The 23658-nt window shown below is 35.9% G+C and overlaps 1 protein-coding gene across 7 annotated transcripts in view; it reads right to left on the bottom strand.

Moving 5' to 3' along the window:
- Positions 1-2764: 2764 nt before the first annotated feature.
- RFX3 (regulatory factor X3) overlaps positions 2765-23658 on the bottom strand; it is a 254136-nt gene continuing 233242 nt past the window's right edge. For 5 of the 7 annotated variants that reach the window (XM_023521268.1, XM_023521263.1, XM_023521264.1 and 2 more), the window contains 3 exons: positions 14765-14827; positions 13768-13810; positions 2765-9751 (listed from right to left, as the gene is read on the bottom strand). In XM_023521268.1, the coding sequence (XP_023377036.1) occupies positions 9513-9751; positions 13768-13810; positions 14765-14827 (345 nt within the window). In that variant the 3' untranslated portion in view covers positions 2765-9512. The remainder of the gene's footprint in view (positions 9752-13767; positions 13811-14764; positions 14828-23658) is intronic. The other 2 variants (XM_011376666.2, XM_023521267.1) reach the window with 1 other exon arrangement.

Raw genomic sequence — 23658 nt, 5'->3', positions numbered from 1 at the left:
AAATGCTGAGGAAATGTTTCCAAATAATCAAATATTATTTGCTGAGAAATCAGTTTGCCAGATTATTTAGGATTTTTTGAAATATTGATTTCTCTGCCTGTAAAATGGCAGTACCAGATTAAATAAATATAAGATGCTTCTAGTGATTTGATTTGAGCTATTGAAGAAACTGTAAATTGGTTCAAGATTTCAAGGTAGAATTCAGCAACGTTTCAAAAAATTTTTGCAACGTATTGGCCCCAACATTTGGCTTCTAGAAATGTGTGCAGAGAATATATGTGTATGGGAAAAATAGATAAATGCCTAGATAAAACGTTTAAGAGGAGTCATTAAGAATTATTAGTAATAGCAGAACAATCAACCTTAAAATGGTATACTCAGGTATAATCACAAAAGAATTGGTTCCTTTATTCATAAACAAATATTTGTTGATTAAATTATATACCAGGTACTGTGCTACACACTGCATATTCTGTAGTGATCAAGATTGAGAGGTCCCTGGGGTTCTGGTTCAAGATGGTGATATAGGTAGGTCCTGAACTCACCTCTTCCCACTGACACACTGAATCTACAGCTACATACGAAACAGTTTCCTCTGAGAAAAACCTAAAGCCTGGCTGAGCAGCTCCAACATGTTAGGCAAAGGAAAAAAAAAACATCTAAGAGGTTAGGAAAGGCTGGGATACAGTTTCACCAAAAACTTCACCCCCGGCACTGCAACCCACAATCAGGAGGGAACTTAAGGCCTGGCGCTTCTCCCTGAGGAACAGATTGTACGTCACAGCAGGCACCCCAAGTTTTAAGACCTGCACTGAAGAGACAAGCCCCCAAAACATATAAGACATTTAAAAACCAACAGGCCTACAAGTCTATAACAAAACAAAAATGACCTTAAAGGTCTCCCACGCTGACTCACCTGCCCCAGGGCTCAGCTCAGAAGCAGTGGATTGCGCCCAGGTTTTGCTCATTTGTTTATATTAAAGTGTTGGAGTGAAAGGCAGAAACCTAACTTAACATATACATTTATATTTAAATTACTTGTATATTTGTGTTGAGACAACTCAGACACAACTTCCTAGGTCCCAGTCATGCCTGTATTTTCCAATCTCAAAGCTAGCAATAAACTGATGCAAAACAGGTCTCATCAGCATGGGAAAGTTACCAGGCTGCTTGCCACCCAGCTCCTGTAAGGATAAGTGACTCCTCCTCCTGGCCCAGACATTACGCTAGAGGGCAGACAGGTCAGACTAGAGACCCCTCCTGCTCACTCTCTCAATTTTAAAGTACATTATCCTCAGCAATATGGCAGCCACTCTACTTATTATGATGTCACACACACACACACACACACACACACACACACACACACACACACACACAATCTGTGTCTCAGCCAACTGACAAATTTCTACACGCATCACTTTTAGACCATAATGAAAAATATTTAGTGGATTGAAATGAATCAGTTAATGAAAACCAGCTACATTTCTCAGGCTAAGTTCAAATTTTGAAATGTCCACATTCCAAGGGAGAAGAAACTAATATTAAGAACCCATGGTGGGAAGAACATTGTAACCAAAGAATAAACACACTAATTATAAGATATATTTGAAAGACCTCAGAGTTCCAAGAGAAACCAAGTACAAAAATAAGGATAGAAACCAGGAACTCTATTTTTTTGTATAAAGTTTCAAATATCTCACAAGTGGTGATGGCTACAACATAAAAATACATAAATTGGTCATTCATTTTCTATTATGGTATTGTCTCTAATACTGGCTATAATTCTGTGTATCTTCCTTTTATTTATTAAATGACATTATTTGGTACATTTCTATGTTACCAGATTAAATGTTCACATAAGCTAGAATGAATTTGGTGTTTCTGTGGGCTAAGATGTCAATAATTTTGTTTCAGAAATAACTCTATACTATGATATAAAAGCACCATGCTGGAGACTACCAAAAGGATATTTTTCTGTCTTGAATTTCTCTTTAAATTGCCAGAGGGGACAGAGTTGAGGGGCTGAGTGAAAAAGGTGAAGGGATGAAGAAGTACAAATTAGTAGCTACAAAATACTCATGGGAATATAGAGTACAGCACAGGGAATATAGTCAATAAAAAAAAAGAAAGAAAGAAACCCCAAATGAACTGGTTATTCCATATTCTTGGAGGAGGCCTTACAACTACTATAATTTGAAAAAAAAAAGTCTGCAAGGTAAACAATGTTTTAAGCTTGATTGTGGTAGTCGTCATATGATTGTGTTTGTTAAAACTCACAGAAATATACACTCAAAAGGGTGAATTTTCCTGTATATAATTATATGATTCAAAGAAGGAAAAAAATTGGGCATGGTATCTTTTTAAGTGGATTAAAACAATTTTTAATAAGCTATTTCAACCTAAGTAAGCAAGGAACTTGAGTGCCAAATATCAATGTGAAGTGACAAAAAACACACACACTATGAACATCCAAAAATCTGGATTTACAATGGAAATGTTGACAGCTTCTGAAATTAAACAGCACTCAATCACTAATTTTCTTTGAGGGTAAGATTTGTATCCTGCTGGGCTTATAATTCTGTTTTCTCTTTTTGTGCTATTCATGTGTAAATATTGCCAAATTCATTTGACACAAAAAAGAAAAACAACTTAATTCTGTTTCTAAGCTAGTTAACGACAAAGAGACTACCTTCTACATGAGGTAATGCAATACAAGCTTCCTGGCACTGATTTGAGGGGAAAATAATGAAGCCATTTCAAATTTATTTGTAACAAGGAAACAAATTTATTGATTTTAAAAGACAAGACACCATTTTGTTTTGAAAAACACAAGAAAGCTAGCCTGAGTTCAAGTCTGAAATATTCAGAAAAATCCTACTATCTTTAGTATGTTCCAGTCATTTGTTTAAACAACACACTAAAAGTTAATATATATTTTATAATTATAAAAGTTCCCCAGTTATTGTACAGTACACAATACAAATTGCCCACAAACTATTATTTAGCTCCTGCCAATTTTGAGAGGACATGATATACTAAAAGATTTAGCATTTCTCACAAAAATCACATCAGGAAATACGTATTTACAAAATCAAATACATTATACAAAAAACCATCACATGTTATTCGGTAAAGATGTTTTTAAATAATTAAAAAGTTTATTCAACTGTAGTCCAAAAACTGGAAAAGAACATTACATTATCTCACACATACAATCTCTACAAAAGTTGCTTACCTCATTTACATAATATATTCAGTCGATTGTAAAATAAATGTTCAAATATCTCCTAGTGTTACTATGTTTCTGTGCTTGTGGGACTGAATAATGTAATCTGCCACTTACTAAGTGAAATTTAAATGATGGCACTTAAAAAAAAATACAGTATTTTAAAAAAACACAATGAAAGAAGTTTTACCTAGAAGGTACGAAAGCCCTGAGTGATAGTAGAATTACTGATTGGTAAGCACTACAATTAACCTAATTAAAAGTTTACCACCCCAGGCACAAATTTCCAAGTTTTCTCAAGGCACTCACTTAAAGTTTCTGTAACTAACACGTTGGTCACCACCATAGGTCCCAATTGATGATGGAGATGAGTAGAGAAAAAAATTTGCTTTGGTACAAAAGATGCTTTTTAAATGAATAAAATTCAATACTTCCTTTATTGAGTCATTTGAAATTATGGTTAGCAGGTTAAAACAAGGCAATCATTTGTTCAAAACTATTAATTCTTTAAAGAATTTACTTGTTCAACAGTCAATGGGAGTTTTTATTTTTTTCTTTCCTCCCCAGAATCATAATTCTTCTAACAAAGATTTATTGTCCTCATTATTGAGCTACATAAACAATTCTTACCAAAGATTTCATTACTCAGGGCTTCCAATCCCAACATCATAATTTATTTTAAAAACAAAGGAAAGAGGGAAAAAAAATCAAATACCATAATCAATAAAAGAAGAGACAAAACAGTTTTGAAAATGACATTATTACCGATTACTTCAAACAAAAGAAAAAAATCCTAGGCAGTCACTTTGTAAGTGGCTTTTACTATTTAAGTAAAATTGGTAAACTAAACTCAGGTCTACTGGCACATAAAATCACTAGCAGCAATGATCAGAGCATGCAAACTGAGAAGCATTTACAGTAAATCATCATGAAGAATTCAAAAGAAGAGAATTAAATTAAAACCCTTTGAGTATTGCATGTTAACACATGAGTAATTTGCATGGTTTGACTTCCTAAACTGCCCAAAAAGCAATGTTTACGGCAAACTTGCACTAGGCTTATGAATGTCCTTTCACCAGACATTGAAATAGGTTACACTCTTATTTACGCCTGGCTAGGGCAGCGCAAGCACATCTGCAGACGACACTGCTCTCATGTTCTATCACGCAGGGGACAGAGGGGTCCAGTGCACGCAGAGCGTCCCTTGAATAAAGTCAGAAATTGTATAAGCATACTGGCATTTACAGATATCAGAAGCAGTAGTCATAGCATCTCCTGACAGATGAGCTTAAAATCAAGTGCTTTGCTTTCCATTCTATCTAGATATAATTCTTTGACAAAGTATTAAAGTTTGGAGCATAGATAAAATTATGCCCTGTATGAAATTCCCAAACAATATGTTATGAGATCTAACTCCAAATAGCTTACCTGCCCCCAAAGAGTTCAGCTTTTCTTTATCCACTTGAACTCATTTCTTCCTAAGGCTTCACTGACATTGAACTTTCTAAAGCTAAATAAATGAAATCTTTTGTTTTGTTTTGTTTTGTTTTGGGAAAAAAAAAAATGTAACCCTTTCTTTATCATACCTTTTAAAGGCAATCTAGGTACTTTCAATGTGCAGAGATCGGTTATGACATAGGTCTACAGGCCTATGTATTGTCCTCCTTTTCTAGAGTCATGCTGTGATGCTAGAAAAGTTGATTTTTTTTTTTTCTGTAAACAGTACACTTACTTAGATGGCAGTGAATATTTGGGAATAAATATATCAAGCCCTCTTGAAGAAAATTAAGAGTTGTATATAAAATGCAAGTGTTCAGCATGGAAACACTTTCTCTTCCTACCCCCCCTTTAAAAAAACAGCATAATTAGACATTTGGATATAGAGTATATTTTACCGGTCTAAGTCTAAATAAACGATCTGAAAGGCTTTTGTCCCCCATTGTATATCTTACAATGCTCAAAGGGTTAATACAAGGCATTACATCAAAGGGGTTTTCTAGTACTAGAACTAAGCACTAAATTAATGCTTCTATTCCAGTTTGAAAAAAAAAAATCACCGAATTTGCAGAAATACTAGGATTCCATTAATTGATTTGTTCTAACCACATACATGGAGGTTGATCTGATCTAGTGACAAGCCCAATTTTCAATAGCACTGCATGTCAACCTCTCTCCCCCATGTTCTAGTGTGATTCGTACACATCACAAGGTCTGATTTCAATATTTTGATGTTTGTTATTTTTTCACCATGAATTTGGGGGAGGGGAGGTTATAACAAAGATCAGTTTGTTATATATAACCACTGCCTCAAATTGTACATATAGGTGACTTACCAAAGATTTTAACTTTCTACTTGTGTCCACACAGGGAGGACCAACATCACAGTGACACACATTTTTTTCTTTTACACTAATATTTCAAGCACAGCGTTATTTTAGACATTTCAAATACATCGTCTGAAGAATTTTTTTTTTTTTTAATTTGAAAATGCATCACGTTTAGCACTTCTAGAGAAGTGCATTCATGTAAAAAGGTTCATGATTACGGTAATGAAACCGTATTCATTCCTGAATGACTCTGACAGCGTTCTACAAGAACGTGTTCATTTTTACTTGTCTACTACAAATCAAAGGCAGTCAATGTTGCACACTACTAATTTTAGGTATGCAGTGTTAAAACCGTTTTCTAAAATTACTTTTGTTTTTAAAGTACACCATCTAAAAAGAGGTGCATGAACCGTGCTATACAGTACAAGAAAAAGCACAAAAAGGAAAGCAGATTTCTGAAAAGGCAGTAAGACTTATACAGTCAGTCCAAACATAGTTTGGATGAGAATCCTGAAAAAGTGACCAGCCACTTAATATCTAAAAAAAATTTTTTAATTGGGCTCTGTGTTCCAAGGAGATGGTTCACCCATTTCACCCTATTGTTCACTGGCTTCATCAATGCAAATCTTTTGGTATGATTCTCAAAATATATGTGAAGATCGAATTACACTCACGATATTCAATCCTATTAAATGGAAATATCTTTTCTAAAACTTAAAAATACTCACATACCTTCCTCACATTTTTTCCTCACTGAAAGAATAGCACTTGGTCTATGTAGATATTTTTCATGACTAGTGTGTTTGATTACAATGGTAGGAAATATTAAGAAGTTCTTCAAATGTGTCCCTGTCACTTGTCAATGAATCTACTGAGAGTTTTAGTGTCTAATATAATTAGGAAAGTCACAGTTTCGATGAATGAACAAATGGTAATAAAATGTTCAATAAATGCAATAAATGTAATTGCTCTAATTTGCTGAAATGTATAAATTATGTTTTTATTTTCTAATATACTTCACTATTAGAAAATATTTATTTGAATTCAAATTCAAAATTGTTAAGATGTTTGTGATTGCATACATGTATGTGTGTCTTACTGTGGACTACAAACAACTAGAAGCATAGATCATATATGTCATTTTGTCTATTGGTCAGGACTATCTACACTAGTCACAAAGAATTAATGTTCCTGTGTTCATAAAGGAGATCGGAATATTTTTAGTGAGTCAAGTTGAAATGTAATAATACTTATTAATTACTAATCTGTCCAAATTCAGAATAAACCATGAACAACTGGAAGAAATGTTGAATCCTGGAGGATCCCCAATAGCTGACTTTCATTAATCTAAATTTGCCCATTATCATCAGATTCCTCTAACAATAAAAATATATTCAACATTAAATTAAAGGAAATAATGATAAATATATTTAAAATTGTTCCATAAACAAGATGAAACCAGGAAATACTTTTGGTCCAATACAGATATAGCATAGCTCTGGAGGTGGTAGATATGGGAGGAAGTAAAAAAATTCAGAAAGGAGATCAAAACAAAAAGTGTTTTTTTCGTTTTTTGATTTAAATGTATCTGTAAATGTTTTCTAATGTACAATGAAGTAGATATAAGTCTTTGCAACTTAAGGTGCTTTGTTTGCTTGTTTGCCTTTGTGTGTATGTGTGATGGTGCAAAGCCATTGCCTTTTTGGAAAAAAAAATAGAGGGATGATCATTTAAATGATATTTAGATGAAGGTGATGAGCTATAGAGAATTTCAAATATATGAGTGAGATGTATAATACGAAATTTGAATCAATTTTTAAAATTACATCTAAAACATTTAAAGTTTACTTAAGAAACTTTGTTGATCTTAGTTCTAAGGCAATCGAGCAACAACAAGTTGAAATACACTGCGTATTACTCGATAAGCCATTTGGTATTTTTAACTTTACAGATTGGCTCACCCCTTCTTTCCACCCCCCCACCCACCATCCCGATAAAACTGTAAAGATAAATATCTTGAGTTTACTACAGGCCTCATTAATAATCTGTAAATCATTTTGTGCTTTCCCTTTTTTTGGCTTTATGTATTTATTTTTGCTGATTAGCTTTTTTTAGAACTATTTAAATGAATGGATGTGCCTGTTTTTTGTGTTTGTTGTTGTTGTTAATAATTTGAGTGCTTAAAAGAACCTGGGCTCTTCATGTCAATTAAAATGGGGATGGGTGTATCCACTCTAGGATCTCGCCTTCTGGTTTATAGCTGACTCCTGCTGGAGGGCACTCACGTGTGCATGTGGACACACAGACACTGAGACACACATACAAATATTTAGATTGAAAAGATGCACTTCAATAAGTACCTACTAATTTTGTTAACTTTCTTAAATTATAACTAGATAAGAACGGTCTAAAACATACATGATTTTATGTAACAAATTAAAAACTAGCCAGCTCTTCCACATCCTTAAGCAATCTGATTTGTAACCAAGTAATATTCAGCTCTATGAACAAAAAATAGGTTCATGGTCACTCAAAGAGGGAAACTGACTTTTTGTCTTTTTGTTTCGCTTTGTTTGCCCTAAATTTCCTTTGAAGAACACGTAACCTGTCCTTACTTCGGGAATTTGAAAATGACAGGCACACCTTGTCAAATGGATTGAAGAAGAATTCACATGAACTAAATAAGCCTTACTAAACCTTAGCTTCAGTTCTGTTTTAAGGCACCATGTAATAGCCGAGGTACGATGATCCCTGATGTACATTCTTCAATGGCACTGGTCCATCCAGCCACCTATCCAAATCCTACAGAATTGGGGATAAGCAACAGTGCGGTGTGCCAGTTACACTGCCTTTAGGTTCTGTTTAAAATTTAAATCCACATACTTTAGAAACCAGGAAATATTTTTGAAGGAAATAACAACATGCAGGTTGCTACATTCCTTGCATTCTATAAATTTTCTTTTATAATAGCAGCATATTGAACTACTATTAGGAATAAGACCTGGAATAAAAGAAAGTCATCCAAATGGAATGGTTTCCTGTATGTCCAGCTCAGCATAAGTAGCATGTACACTTAAAAAAAAAAAAAAAAGTCAAGTCATTTTTTCAGCTTTAGTATCTAACTATAACAGCCCCACTCAACAGCAGAATGCATCTGTGCAGTGGTCCCAAATACAGAATCAGTAGTCATTAAACAGAGGAATTGGTATGCAAATAACAGTTAAAATTCAATGTTTAACGGAAGCTTGCATTAACATGGTTTAATAATTATGTACACAAATTATGTACATATTAGCATAATCTCTTGCAATTCTGTCATTTACTCTGAACTGATAAATGCACAGCTCAATTTTTCTTCAGAGAAAAATAGATGACCTTCCCAACCCTCTAGCACTATAATAAAAATGCTCTGTATTCTCTCTCCATACTCCAAAATGTTATCAAAATAGTGTCTTGTGGTTCTGTCCAATATAAAGCACCTTTCAAAAGCAAATTTGATGCATCTGCTGCCAAATGGGCATGCCTCCAGTGTAAATCAAAGAAATTCATTTCTTTTGATATTTCACAGAAGTGCATCTAATTAAAAACTTACACATGAAATCATACACCAAGACTAACAACCAACAGTAAAATATTTTAAGCTACAAAAAATGTAAATTATTTTTAATTATAAGAAAACAAAAACATTGTGTTGTAAAAATCCTTCTTGACACCTGAAACTAAGAGAAAAAAAAAAAAAACTCGTATTATTAAGAGGCAAATAATTTGTTTACATTAAAAAAAAAAAAAAAGACCTGGCAAAACACATACACCCATTCCATTTCACAACTCCAAAAAGGTAATGTTCAGCACAGATAAAATTTGACAACAGTCGTCCTTCAGGCTTATTAAATTTTTGACTTAAGCCCAATATCAACAGGATTAATGTTAGCTGGAAAAATACACTTTAATATTCTTTAGACTGCAGTGTAGGTATTTCCTGTAGTGCTGCACTGTCTGATAGTCTGAGTACTCGTGACGATGTGCTCACTGTGAATTGGATTTAGGAGGCTCGGTTGCACACTGCTCTCGAGAACAGGCTGCATACAACCCACTGGAAATGCCTGGTTCAGCTCCGTTTTCTCTCTTTTGGCTTGAGGTTCTGAAGAGTCATCTAGTTCTTCATCCATTTCACTTTCCACTTCGCTGCCTTCATCTGCACAAACAAATAATACCAAGACTATTATCAAAAGACAAATTGGAAGATGGCAATCAACATGTGTTTTGAAATACTTTATTACAGTATACTAAGAAACTTCTTAGCTCTTATCAGAAGAAAAAGCTTGTAGGTTTTCCTTTCAATGGATTTTACTTGTATTGATGCTCTGTTAACGCATCTACAATTCTTTCAAACATAGTAAAGATCATTTATTTTTACTTAGTTTGTGATTGATACCTTTAATAGTTCTTTTAAGAAGACCTGGGAATTTCCTAAAGTTTTTCATATTGAATACTGGAATAATCTGTGTCATTATAGAGTAGTCACTTTGGTACACTGTGCTGGCTTTTGGGGAATGCACTGAGCTGAAAATTGCTAACTAAAATAAGAAAGGAGGGAAGGAGATAGGAAGGACTGAAAAAAGAAAATTTTCAGTCTTTTCCAAGTATCTATACTAGGTGTAAATTGCATCTGTGTTGATGTTAATATAGGTGAGACCTATGCTGATTCATAACATAACTAAAGCATGTATAAGCAGGGGCTGTTGTAAAGACTTTTTGGTGCACAAGAAAGTTGTAGGTTGCAATATTAAATAGGCCTTTAATTTTTATTACAAAAATTGTGAAGACCGAGGCAGTAGTATCAGATTAAAAATGTGCAATGAATTTCCATTCCTGGCAACACTAATGCTCACTGTTAATAGCTAGTATTCATTTCTGGAAATTAAATGTATTAAATAGTCACTGTTACCTCCCAATTTTAATCCATTTTATATTAACTAAAACATCATTAAAATGGAATACCATTTAATTTTTTTCCAGCATGCACTGTTAAAATTCAAAAGTAGAGAGAGAAAATGCTCACACATAGCTTTACTATTGTGTAAAATTCTCTACAGAAGAGTGTAGAGAATACCTCTTCATAAGCGATAATTTTTAAACAGTGGGCAATATATTTCTGCCTTAAAAATCTTTTTATTTCGCCTTCAACGTTTGACTGTTTATCAAAAAAAGATGCCCATATAATCACATCAAATATCTCATCTATAACTAAAATATATCTACACTTGTTATATTTTTGACTTTTTATAGTGACTTATATAAACAGAATCAGGTCTCTCTGATGTTCTCTTTTGCGGCATATCATGTAAAAGCAGCTCTTCAATCAGATTAAGTTGGACTCTTTCTCAGGGGTGTTGAGTCTACTTTCACCATGCCTACCTCAGAATTCCCTGCTAATGTAAATCTTGACATAAAGGGGACCCTTGACTTCTCTTATTGTCAACTGGACCAAAGAAAGTTCCAGAGAAAAGTGACTAGGAGTAACTACCTATGGTTATGCAGTACACGTTGCCAGGAGCAAAATTTCCTGTGAAAAGGTACACATTAATTAAAAAGGTTAAGATTAGATCTATTGACTAGAAATGATGTCTGTTAAATGCATCATTAAGTGATAAACAAAGAAGAACTCAGATGAGGCAAAAGATTTCTTGGCCCATCTATTTTATATGGTTACTTTTTTGCCTCTGGACAATGAACTTGAGGATAATAGTTTTGTCAGAATGAGCGCATTGGAAGGGCTGGTTGGCTGCAGGGTGAGGGGTACATTTGGTAGATATTTGCTTCACCAAGAGGGTATAATTGAAACATGTTTGTATGATACTTTTTGTTTTATTTATGTATTTGTTTACATATAGAAACAAAAAATATATATATCTGGAAGGATCTTCACACTAAATTCTTAATGGTGGAAGTCTCTTAGGGTTGTGACTATTAAGTTTCATTTTCTACAGTTTCTAATTCTCTGTTATTTGAAATTTTTATACAGAGATAATATTACTTTTATTATCAGGAAAAACACAAAAACTCTTGAAGTTTTCACATTTAAGCCTTAGGCTCTGATTATGCCACTTTGGCCGTATCTCAAAAAGCATCGGGTCTGGGGGTGAATGAGAGCAGCAGAGCCACACAAACAGGGTGAGATAAAATCACACTGCTATGAGGCTCCCTTCTCCATCAACCTTCCTGTGCCTGAGAAACAGTGTCAAAATGATAAAAGACCTAGCGGTGAAAGGAAACAAATCATTTCAAGCAGGTAGGCAAGTGAAAGAGAGTGAGGAAGCTCCTTTCCTCTACCCTGTTGTGGATGGAAATGGCGATGAGACAATGGACTGAACAAACTTCAGGGCTCTGGGCCACTTTTCTTCAGGGACCCTGTGGGTGACCAGGCTCTTTTGGATAGGTTACAAAGCAATTCACAAAAGCAAGCCCCTTCTCCAGTTCCTATGGGCAAATAAGGCAATTCCACAGACATTTTGTGCACCTATAAAGACATTTTCTAGAAACCTACTCATGGTATGGAAACTTGGTACACAAACTAAAATTAGGTGCTTCTGGAGTTTACTGAAGACTTTGTTTTGATTGAGCACTGTACAAAGAAGACTGGCTGACGGCCAGTGTTTGGCCAAGTGATAACACTCCTACTGTACACCTCTGGGCACTCAGGGGTGAAATCCCCAAACCTGGACTATGAGGCTTTGGTGCCAGTGAGCTACTGGGGTTACCTTATCTTGGACATGGGTTTCAAATGCCACCACACTTGCTCTGAAGTTACAGATTAGTATCATCATTGATTTACTTGTCTGATGGTTATTTGGTTAATCCTATAGAGTATATACTTGCAGCAACAAGATTTTTGGACTATCATTTTCTTTTATTCCTGCTTTGCTACTATGTACTATGTACTCTAATAGGAATTAGTGCATGCACAATTGGTAAAGAAAGACTGACAAGAGTTCAGCATGGGAGTGAAGTGGCTTCATAATGACTTTCCCCAGCATATTAATGTTTTCCATTTTCGAGGAGGCCCAGGAGCTGGACACTGAGTACCCTAGTACAGGGGTCCCCAACCCCAGGGCTGTGGACACATCCTGGTCTGTGGCCTATTAGGAACTGGGCCACACAGCAGGAGGTGAGCAGCAGGAGTGAGCGAAGCTTCATCTGTATTCGCAGCAACTCCCTAGCGCTAGCATCACTGCCTCAGCTCCACCTCAGATCATCAGGCATTGGATTCTCATAGGAGCACCATTCCCTGGTGCCAAAAATGTTGGGGACCACTGCCCTAGTACACGATGCTTGAGAACAGCACTGCACTCATGTGCAGATTCCCCAAGTCCTTCCTCTTGCCTCAGTTTCCCCACTTTCTCTGGCTCTGTCCTAACTGTGTAGTTTTCCCTGGTCTTTGTGCATTCTGTCCCTGACTCCAGAACTCAATTCCTTAAAACCTCAAGATAGTTTCACTTTTTTTGTTGTTTTTTTGAAGAAAGGCCTATATTTTCTACAGTGCTTGTTTATTAGAAATTTTACATATTTTTAAAAAACTGGGCTGATACTTTTATAGGTTTGTTTTTGTTTGTGTGTGCTCTATTCCAACCTCATCTTCTGCTAAGTCCTATTTCTTTACTCTATGGTTCAGTAGATTATGAAGTTCTTCAGGAATGTATATCCTGTTGTCATATTAGAGTGGCAATGCTAGCATTAAAATTTAAGAATTATATATGTCATCCTTTTCCTATTTACCACTATTGACCTTGCCCTTTCTGAGTTCTTTTTCCACTAAAAAGGGTGAAGTGGTTATATGAGTAGGCTTAAGAATCTTTTTTTCTTGCCTGGTATGCCTTGAATAAAAATATTTGGACCAATTTTATCACTTTTCTCTAGGACTCTGGTGATGATCAGAAATATTTTCTTGTTACTTGCAATAAACTTCAGGCAAAAAGTAAAAATGAGTTCGTAACTGCATTCAAATTTAATTATTTCATTTAAGGTATCTTACATAAAATATAGAAACAAAGAAATAATAAAGAGTTCCAAAAGACATAACTGTCATATTAATCTGGGGTCGCATGCCATTTCCACAAAGTAAGAGTGCCATGGACATTAACTACATTTTCCTCTATGAAAATTTCTCAGTCAAAAAAGTCCTTAAAAATGTACATTATTTTCAGTTCTTACCTTTATCCAGATTTCCAGGAGACACAGCGTTTAAATCACCAAACTGCAAAACAACAGTCATTTGTGCAATAGTTACTACCAGGCAGAATAAAAAAAAATAATATCCTCAGTATGAGGTAAAAAAACACCATACTTTGACTTTTTTAAAACTATAAACTAGTGACCATTTTGCTCTCTAACTACATGGGTCACATAATTTTCCAATCGAAACTGCTGAATTTGAACAGTTTAAATTATGTCTCAATTTAGCTGTCTTAGCCTCTTTGCAAAAGGATAACATTTTTCTCTGCCTTCCACGCTCCATTTTACCTTTATTATTTTAACTTAGCAGTGAAGAAATAGGGGCCTGGCAGCCTGGATGAAGAAGGATGTGGTGGAATAAATTTGGAAAAGCCTGATGAAGCAGGACACGCCAGCTCCACCCCATGTGCTGTCCATGAGCCTACCTGGAGTTGATGTTAGAAAAAAATGGTCTAGCCACTTGGGTGAATTCTGTTTTTCAAGCTTTTATTAGTAGAAATGAAAAACATAATAGCAGCCCCCAAATTGAGAGTATTCATTTTTCTGAATTTTTAATTTGACACTTCTCTTTTTGTAATTTTATGTTTTTATTTACTAAGATAAGGGTCCCACTTTTTTTTTTAAAAGGCATATGATTGTTACAAACGCAAGCAAAAGAAGAGCTTAAGATAATATGAAACAATTAATAAACTTCAGCTTAGACTTTATTTTCTACCTTTGTTCAAGAGCTTGATGATAATTTTACAGTGAAAAAATACATGTCGAGAGTATCAGGGTGAACAAAGATGGATACAGTAAATAAAAAATTGAATAGCAGAGGTAACAAAGCTAATTGGAAAAAGGTAAAGTGAAACCTAACTATTCTATTTTTTAAATGGCAAACATTACTTTTTTTAAAGCTGAAGGTTCGGAATAAGTCATTATTAGAAACTCAGATTTCTCAACAGATTTAGAAAGGGTGAGAAATTCTACTTACATTCAGAAGTTTGCTTATAAAGAGTTCCATGATAGGAGTATTATTTTCATCTACAAGGTATGTCTATAAAGTAATAAAACTTATTTCGCAAACATATACACATTTTTTTAACCTAAACATGTATTATTCTTCATAGTAGCTACCTTGGGAGCTTATACATTTATTCCAAGGTCCAAGGTTCTAGGATTTCTCTTTGACAGTTTCAAGAGTTAGTTTATATATTATTCAGGAAAGCCCATTGTGTTATTTTACATCCAATTGTGACTCCAAATAATACTCCAAATTTTATTCACTGCAGTTGGTCTTGGGGTGATTTCTTAGCAGTTTAGAGGCAGTTTAAAAAGAGGCATTCCACAACATTTTAAGGCATGGTCGCATTACTGGAACAAATGTGTAGCTTTCCTAGGCGACTGCTTTGAAGGGGACAGGGCCTCTTGGATACATGACTTCTAGTATGTGTGTTTGGAAGACTGTCCCATCACTTTACAGTTATATCCCATTGGGCAACAAATATAAAAGCAAAAATACTGAACTATTGTTTTAAAGTTGTTCCTGATCACATGGGTCAGAACCTTATATTAGTCTAAATAAAAAATTCACAGTTTAAGGTATATATGACTTCTTAAATTAAATAATATAATACAAGCAACGACAAAAAAAAAAAATGGGACTCTTTATTTTTGGTATTATTTAAATATTTTTAGAACTATAAACAGAATGCTTAAAGCTAAAGAATCATTTATAAGTTATTTCTAATTGATAAAACACAATAAGATATTTATTTCTTTTACATGAATATTTGACACTTAAGATCCAATTCTAGAAACAAGTTGGCAGTGGTGATTCTAAACATACCTATATATCTATAAATAGTGAATATTCCACTCGTTTTTGAAAAATCTCTAAGAATTGTTTGAGACTAAATTACAATTGCCATTGGTGAATAATATTATACAAAGTGGACATATTTGAAAAAATTCTTTAAAAGAAACACTGCTTTTAGTTGCTACTTAACTAAAACATAACTTCTCTAATATAAAAATTTTCCTTAAAAAGTTTCTGTTTAATCTAAGTGGATACAACTGATTATTCAGGATACTAAAAAAAAAAAAAAAAAAAAAAAGCCAAAATAACTGAAATCTCAGTGACTGTTATTATCATTAGAAAAAAAACATTTGCATACTAAATGCTGTATATCTGTGGCTATACACTGTGTTGAACACTACGAAAATTCTCAGGGACACTGTCAATGCTTCTAGGTGTCTCTAGGATCAGTGACAAAATTCCACCTGTACTGCAATAGAGAGAGTAGATTTAACATGAAAAAAATCTTGTAAGAGGTAAGATTTTAATATTCTATATAGCTGAAAGTTAAAGGTTTTTGTATGCATTTTACATGTGAGGAAAGAATATATTTGTGATTAAGGAAAAACCACTTTAATCCTATAGGTAGACTGAGTAAGATTAGCAGAATCAATATTCACTCATTCATTATTCCACAAATATTTATTGGGAGCTTATTATGTGCTAGGCACTGTGCCGGCTAGTTCTAGTCAGATCTAAAAATATTCCCTCTTTCTGGAAGTGAGTATCAGAAGCTGCTTATATAATGAAGGACAGGTGGTTTTGCTGAAAATGAGGTAACAAGGAAACCTTCGAGGTTTTAGAGGTACAGTGTAATTCGAAGGGGAAATCAGTTGCAGAGAGTTTTGGAGTGAGCAGCAGAGGGTCAAAGCAACAGGAAGGAAGGACAGGAAAAGTGGCCGGGAGGACTGAGAGTGGGCCTAAGGAAGATAGCGCCACAGACAGGGGATAGACGGCAAGTACCTAGATCTGGCTAGCACAAACCAGAAACGTAAGAGGAGGAAGAGATAAATGATTTGGATGAAAAAAAAATGGAGGTGTGTAAGAAAGTACAGAGATTACTATAAAGTTGTACCTCTAGAAATTGGAAAAACTGTTTTTGCTTTCTAACTTCCCTACTGCACTGGGGCCTGGAAGGGGCTACAACTGATTGAGGTAACATCTTACAGCTTATAAAGTATTTTCATGTTTCAGTATATGGCAGGCTTTCTCTAAGATATTATGACCACAAGTATCACTTTCTCAATATTGCTCCCTCAGAGAGGCTTTTCCTGACAGCTCTAAGTATCATCTTCCCTGTCATTCCAATCACTTCCTTCAAAGCACCTACCACAACATGCAACACTTACTTTGCTTTCTCATCTAATATCTGTCTTCCCAATCCTAATGCCAGTGCCATGAGAATAGTGACCTTGTTTGTCTTCTTCATAAATGTACCCCAGAATCTGGTACAAATCCTGATAAACATTAAGGGTTGAATAAATACCAAATTAATGAACTTACTTCTTCATTTCAGCCTCAAAAAAAACCAAAACCAAACTAAAACAAAACAAAACATAAGTTTGGTAAGGTAAAGAACTTAGATTTAATCTTACAGCTACTGAAAACAATGAATTGATTTGTCTAACCTTATATGTGAAATACAGTGGTGTTAGATTTGAGACAGATATTCTGACCCTCAGTTTAGGAATCTGAAAGGGGAAGAAAACGGTAGGTAGAGGGAGAGAAGGAGAAACAGAGAGAGACAGAGAAGTAAAGTATGTATGTTCCATACATGGAGGAAGGAATATAAATTAATGGATTTAAAATGTGCTCTGGGGTTAGAAAGCATATGGCCTTTGATGTATGTAGGAATTAAAATTCTGTCAGCCAGACAGATAAATAGGGGACGTTATGAAGTAGAAACAGAATGGAACACAGAGAAAGCATATCTGTTGTTTTCAGGAAAAAAGACCTCCCATCCTAGAAACCATTTCCTCCAGGTCCTGACAAGGTGTCATAATAATGAGCACCCTCCTGGAAAACAGTAGATTAAAAAAATGTGTGGCCAAGGCAGCCAGGGGAGTCTGTTAGACTGTAAATTCATTATAAGACTAGTAATGGCCATGAAGTGTAAACGGGCAACTGGGCAGCAGGGGCAACTGAGCAGCACAGCCAGTGCAACTATGGGCAAGATCTTTGAGAGAGACACTGAGGGTGACTCTGACTTGTGTCCAAGCAGCTGGGGACTAGTTCATTACAGGGTGGAGAGGTCTAATACTTGTCTTTAAGCACAGGCACCGTGAGAAAAGTTGGGCTTACAAGGGCGAATGCGGCCTTCAGGCGCACCGAAGAAACCACTGCACATTAGATACAGCAGCAGCAAACTTTTCACAGAGAGGAAGGAAAGGCTTGTGCTGTAATATTTGGAAACCGAAACAATGCAGAGGAATTCAGGAAGCCCAGACAGCAATTAAGCAAGGATCCACGGGGGGGCCCAGAGAGGAGAGACTGGGGATGGAAGAAGGAAAGAGTTCAGAGACTGGGATGAAGTCCTCACCCATGGGCACACGGTCCTTCCTGGAAGTGTTTACCTTGGAGCAAAGGGGTTAGTGAGTAATCATAACCACGTCATCTCAGGCAGCCAGGTAAATGTCCCCTGTAGAAAATGCATCTTACTAGAAAATCTGTTAACATATACAGATTTATAAATTTATAGGTGCAGATACAAAAACAGGAGTTGGCAAACTGTTTTTCAGTAAAGAGGCAGACAGTAAATATTTTAGGCTTTATGGTCCTGTTGCAATTACTCCACTGCCACTATAGTACAAAAATAGCCATAGACAATAGCCAAATAAATGTGTGTGACTGTGTCCCAGTAAAACTATTTACAAAAACAGATGATGGACTGACGCCTGGCTAGAAGAGCTTGTAAACTCTAGAAGATCTGCTGCAGTTCACAAACAGTGAAGGGAATGGAAGATTTTGGCTACAGAAAGGATATGGAACCAGAGGTTTTAAGAACTAGCATGGCTCAGACATGTGGGCGACAACTGATGAAGGTCACAAGGAAAGAAAAAAGGGTCAACTCTAAAGATGGGAAGTCATTTAGAAGACTAATCTTCCTCTTTTTTCCTATGGGGGCTTGCAGGTATAGGCAGAGCTAGATCAAGGCTGGTGTTTAATTGTGCAAACCAGTGGATGAAGAGTGAAGTCTAGGTTGAGAGAAAAGATTGCACGGAAGGTTGCAAGAGAAGAGACTGGGAAAAAGGTTACATGTGTTAGTAATTAGGATGGGGCAAGCTTCCTTAGTGGGCGGTTTGGTCCAATTTAGATGGTAGATAAAGATATGAGGAGACAGTGCAATAACATAAATTCTCCATTGGTAAAAGCAAACGGGGAGTAGTTCCAGATGAGAATGATTTTCAGGGTGGAGTCATCAATGGAGAAATGACAGTGAGACATATATCAAGGAGAGGAGGAAGTAAAAAAATATATATACACTGGAGGAAGAGTCTATGATCCACAAGTAACAAATGACTTCATTCAGAGCAATATACCTTCCATACTGTAATTGCTGCTGTAACAAATTACCACAAACTTAGTGGCTAAAAACAACACAAAGGTATTATTTTCTAATTCTTGAGGTTAAAATTTACCATGGGTCTCATTGAGCTAAGATCTAGGTGTTGGCAGGGCTGCATTCCTTTCTGAAGATTCCAAGGGAGAATTTCTGTTTTTCCTTTTCTGGCATCTAGAAGCTACCCACAATTCTTGGTGTGGCCCCTTCCACCTGCCAAGCCAGTAGTGTCAGGGTGGGTCTTTCTCCTGCCGCACTGCTCTGACGCTGATTCTTCTGCCTCTCTCTTCCACTTTTAAAGACCTTGTGACCACATTGGGCCCATCCATATAATCTAGTATAATCTCCTTATTTTAAGGTCAGTAAATTAGTAATCTTAATTCTGTCCATAACCTAACATATTTAAAGGTCCCAGGGATTAGGATGTAGACATCTTTAGGGGCCCATTATATTGCCTACCACCCACATCTAAGCTATTTAAAAAAACCTCACATTTACCAGAGTAAAACCACTTGTCATTATTTTTACCCCTAGTATTGAAGGAAACACACCCTTCGTATTAAGCTGTTTAGAACATAGCATTTTTTCCTCCTCAATTTTATCTGTTTTATGTTCTTTGCTGGAGGTGGAGTGGGGTAGTATATAGGCATAAATTCATCTTTTATGGTATATTTGTCACTAAGGGCATTTATACTTTATTTTTCATTTACAGACTTAGAATTTTACGTACAACTCCTACCAGTCTGAGAGTTTTTTACAGAATGCATTTCAAGGTCTAGGCTTGTTGAAACCATATGTACATCCAAAAAAATTTACCAGGATCACAAAGCTGAAAGTTGTTAATGATACATAAGGAAGTCGTTCTGGACAAAGACGTGGAAATTGAAATTGAGGAAACCCAAAGCTATTGGGCAGTGGGGCTAAGAAAGCCCTAAGCTTCACATCTTAACAGAGGCCTGTGGAGTAACTCTAACATTAACATTATACACTAAGGATCAGGCTACGTCCTGGTCTTGGGACACTTTCATGCCACCAAACTGCACCACAGGCAGCCCCAAAGACCTCAGAAAGACCTCTGTGTTAGTACTATTCGATGGTTTGTGAGGGTCCACGCTGCACGGAGGCCAGCAGCCAGACGCTGAGGTGCCAGGAGGTGACTAGCTGAAGGAAGTGACATGCAGCAGAATCCACAAAGTAAACTTTACCATGTGACCCTAGGTATTCCTGCTGACCCGGGGACCAAGATCCATAGCTGACAAGCTAAAAAGTTGAAAGCTTGAACTAGAAAAGACTACTCATTTGGGAGGCTTCATCTATTCTTTAGGTGTAGGCTTTACCTAGATTCAGAATAAAGTCATACAAGTGACTTGTCTGTTACTGGAGACCAGTTCTGCTAGCAGTGGTAATTTTAAATATATGTATATAGGGGAAAATATGCATATATGTGTATATGTGTATATTTTTCCAGTTTCTGCCAATGAATCATTTGCTCTAGGGAAGATCTTTAAGCTGTCTTAATAACTGAAGACTATAAAATTGTCTGAAATGGTTTCTATCTCATGATTGGAATAAGATGTCTCTTTGGAACTTAACTTTTATCTTTTAACTTGCATAAACTTTATGTATGTATATAACATAAATATATGTGTGTATGTGTGTGTGTGTGTGTGTGTGTGTGTGTGTGTGTGTGTATAAAATTTTCTCCTGATTTCACAAGTAATTATAAAACCTATAATTTATTCCTACTAGTTAGCTATTCCTACAAGTCTAGCTATGACCGTCTACTTAGACCTAATTATGTTTATGCTTCTTTCCTAATGTTGCCATTTTCTTTTCTAAGTGACTTATTTCCCCATTGTATTTTGTTGTCTGTGTTCTACAAAGCATTGAATTAGTTTGCCTCTGATTACCACTTTGGCTACATCCCAAAGAATGCTGTTGAATTCTTCGTAATTCCATGAATCATCCAACTCAACGTTCAAAAATTGTCTACAGGCTATTTTTCCCTTGCAATGTAGTATAATTAAAGCCTTCCCATGCCTTGATGTTATATGCTTTATTATTCAATTTCTAAGCTTATCTTTGTATTGAAAAAAATAAAAGGTGGTTTAATTGTACATATCATTACTTCAATTGTCAGTGCAGAATCAATATTAAAAAATCTAATCTGGAGCAGAAGGCCATCAAACACTGCCCTCTTGAGTAATACACATAACTTCAGATATTTATATACCTATGGCAATGAAAGGGAAAGAAAATGAAGCTAACAAAAATCAGGGACCTATTATGTGCCTGTCTGCCTGCCTGCTTATCCATCCCACCTATCTACCTACCTACTTACCTGGTGAGCTCAGATGAATACTAACATGTAAACCCTGGCCTAACCAACTGCTTCTGTCTCTGCTCTTCTGTGAAGCCAATAAAGGACTAAAAGCCCTTTAAAGCTTTCCTTATAGAAGCAGAAAGATTGTTTACATGCACATTTGGAACTTTTTGACCCAATTCTAATCTTTGAACATCCTACACTTAGCTTGAACTTTGTAATGTTCTGAATTTTACAGATCTTATATAGCTGAGCATTCTCCCATGATTTCAGTTCTATTAACCAAAGTTAGTAGAATCGATCACAAAAGGCTTAGGTAGCAGCAACTATTTTGGATGTTTTTGATAGTGGAGAGAAACATCTTGAAATTTCAATCATGAGGGATTTCAGAGTGTTATTATTTTCTTTAAATGTCTTCTAAGTGAGAACCAAATTAATTAAAGCATTTTACATACAGCTTCAGTAAAGGGTTTCACAATTGAGGAAAAATAATTGCTGACTTTAAAGTGATTTCCAATTTTATGAAATTTGCAAGGAATTTAATGTTCCACTTGGTAAAATCTTGGTTATCTTTTTTTCTGTAAGTGTACTTTTCTATGTATTTCTAAGAGTTTCATTGAAGCCTGCTAAGATGGCCAAAATTTTTGTCTGTTTGCTTCATACCAAGGCAAATTCTGTCCCACAACTGTCGTTGGACCTGTTCCTTCAGGCTAGCAAACTCTCCTGGCAATGTGTGCTGTTGGCCACTCTGTACACAGGCAGCATATTTTCCTCGTGATTCTAACTGTGGAGGCTTTTTTGTACCCTTTTGCCCCCTGGGAATGCAGCAATGCATAAACCTTTATGTCAATTCAAATCTCTAAGAGTACATTCATGAGTGAGCATGCAGGTAGTAAAGTAAGAATACAGGCCTTAGTTGCTTTTGAGGAAAAAAGTAGTTTCGAAAATAGGAACATTTAACACTACCATTAGGCCAAACCAAGAGGGGTCTCTGTCCTAAGCCTCACACTATGAAAATCCCTGTTAGGGGATTCCCATGGCCATACTCCTCCTATAGTGGAAGGATTCAACTGGGACGAGTGGATTTAACCTGTCTGAGCCTGGGATTCCCCTCTACCCCCACACCATACTCTTGTTATACATCCTTCTAGGTCTATGCAGGTCTCTTCTCCAAGTCCATCCTTCAGAAGAAAGAAGGAAAAGACAATGAGGGGAAGCTGTTTGCAAAGGGTAGACCAAACCTGATGATTGGACTGAGGTGTCCACAAGTGTGAGTGTAAGGCTATTCATAGTATAGGATAGAGAGTGATATGTAAGACAAGATAAGTGGTTGAGGCCAAAGGCTGGGTCAGGGGCTACATCTATGTCACCATTTTGGGGCATGGAACTAGAGGGAGTTAGAGAATTTTAAATTTAAACCCAGCCTTCTAAGTTGTTATCAAGGTATATTTATCAACATAGGTGGATCATACAGATTTTACTTATAGTTTGATTTGTAACTTTTTAACTATTTAGACACAGGGTACCTTAGGCCCTACAAATGTTAGGGTTGGGCCTGGAGGCATATTATTTATGTAAATAAAACTATAGGTTGAAAAGAAAGAACCTTGGTGTTTATAACTTAAGACAGACTCCCCTTGAAGCCATCATCAATAGGAAACCATGGCGTTGCTTTATTATGTCACACGAGTACTCCTTAATTTTGATTATACCGCCTCCATTTTTTGGAAATTCTTAACTAGACAGACAATGGGGTTTGGGGTGTGGAAACGCGATCTCTTTGTACCAAGAAAACCTTTACAATTAGCATGAATCAGGTCTGAAGTGCTTGTAGTATCATCACACCTGGCCCATTATACTTGTAGAAAATCTCTCATATTTATGAAAGCATATTTTAGCTGAGCATTGTGATAGTGAAAAGCAGAAAGCAATTTCTCTGAGTTGAGGAACATGCCCACTGATCTCAAACAAGGACTATTTCTTTATCAGGAGGACCAGCAATAACCATCTTCACCTGTGACTGTGAACAAAAATACCAGAAAGACAATGGCACCACCAGAGCCACTTGGGCTCGACGAAGGACGTGTGGCAAAGAGGCCAGCAGGGGGAGCCGTCACGCTTAATCTTTGCCAGGGACTCTCTTACACT

This window comes from Pteropus vampyrus, unplaced genomic scaffold (assembly GCF_000151845.1).
Source record: "Pteropus vampyrus isolate Shadow unplaced genomic scaffold, Pvam_2.0 Scaffold301, whole genome shotgun sequence".
In the NCBI taxonomy this organism is placed as follows: domain Eukaryota; kingdom Metazoa; phylum Chordata; class Mammalia; order Chiroptera; family Pteropodidae; genus Pteropus; species Pteropus vampyrus.
Note: the sequence above shows the minus strand (reverse complement) of the source record. Positions and strands in the feature narration are given on the sequence as shown.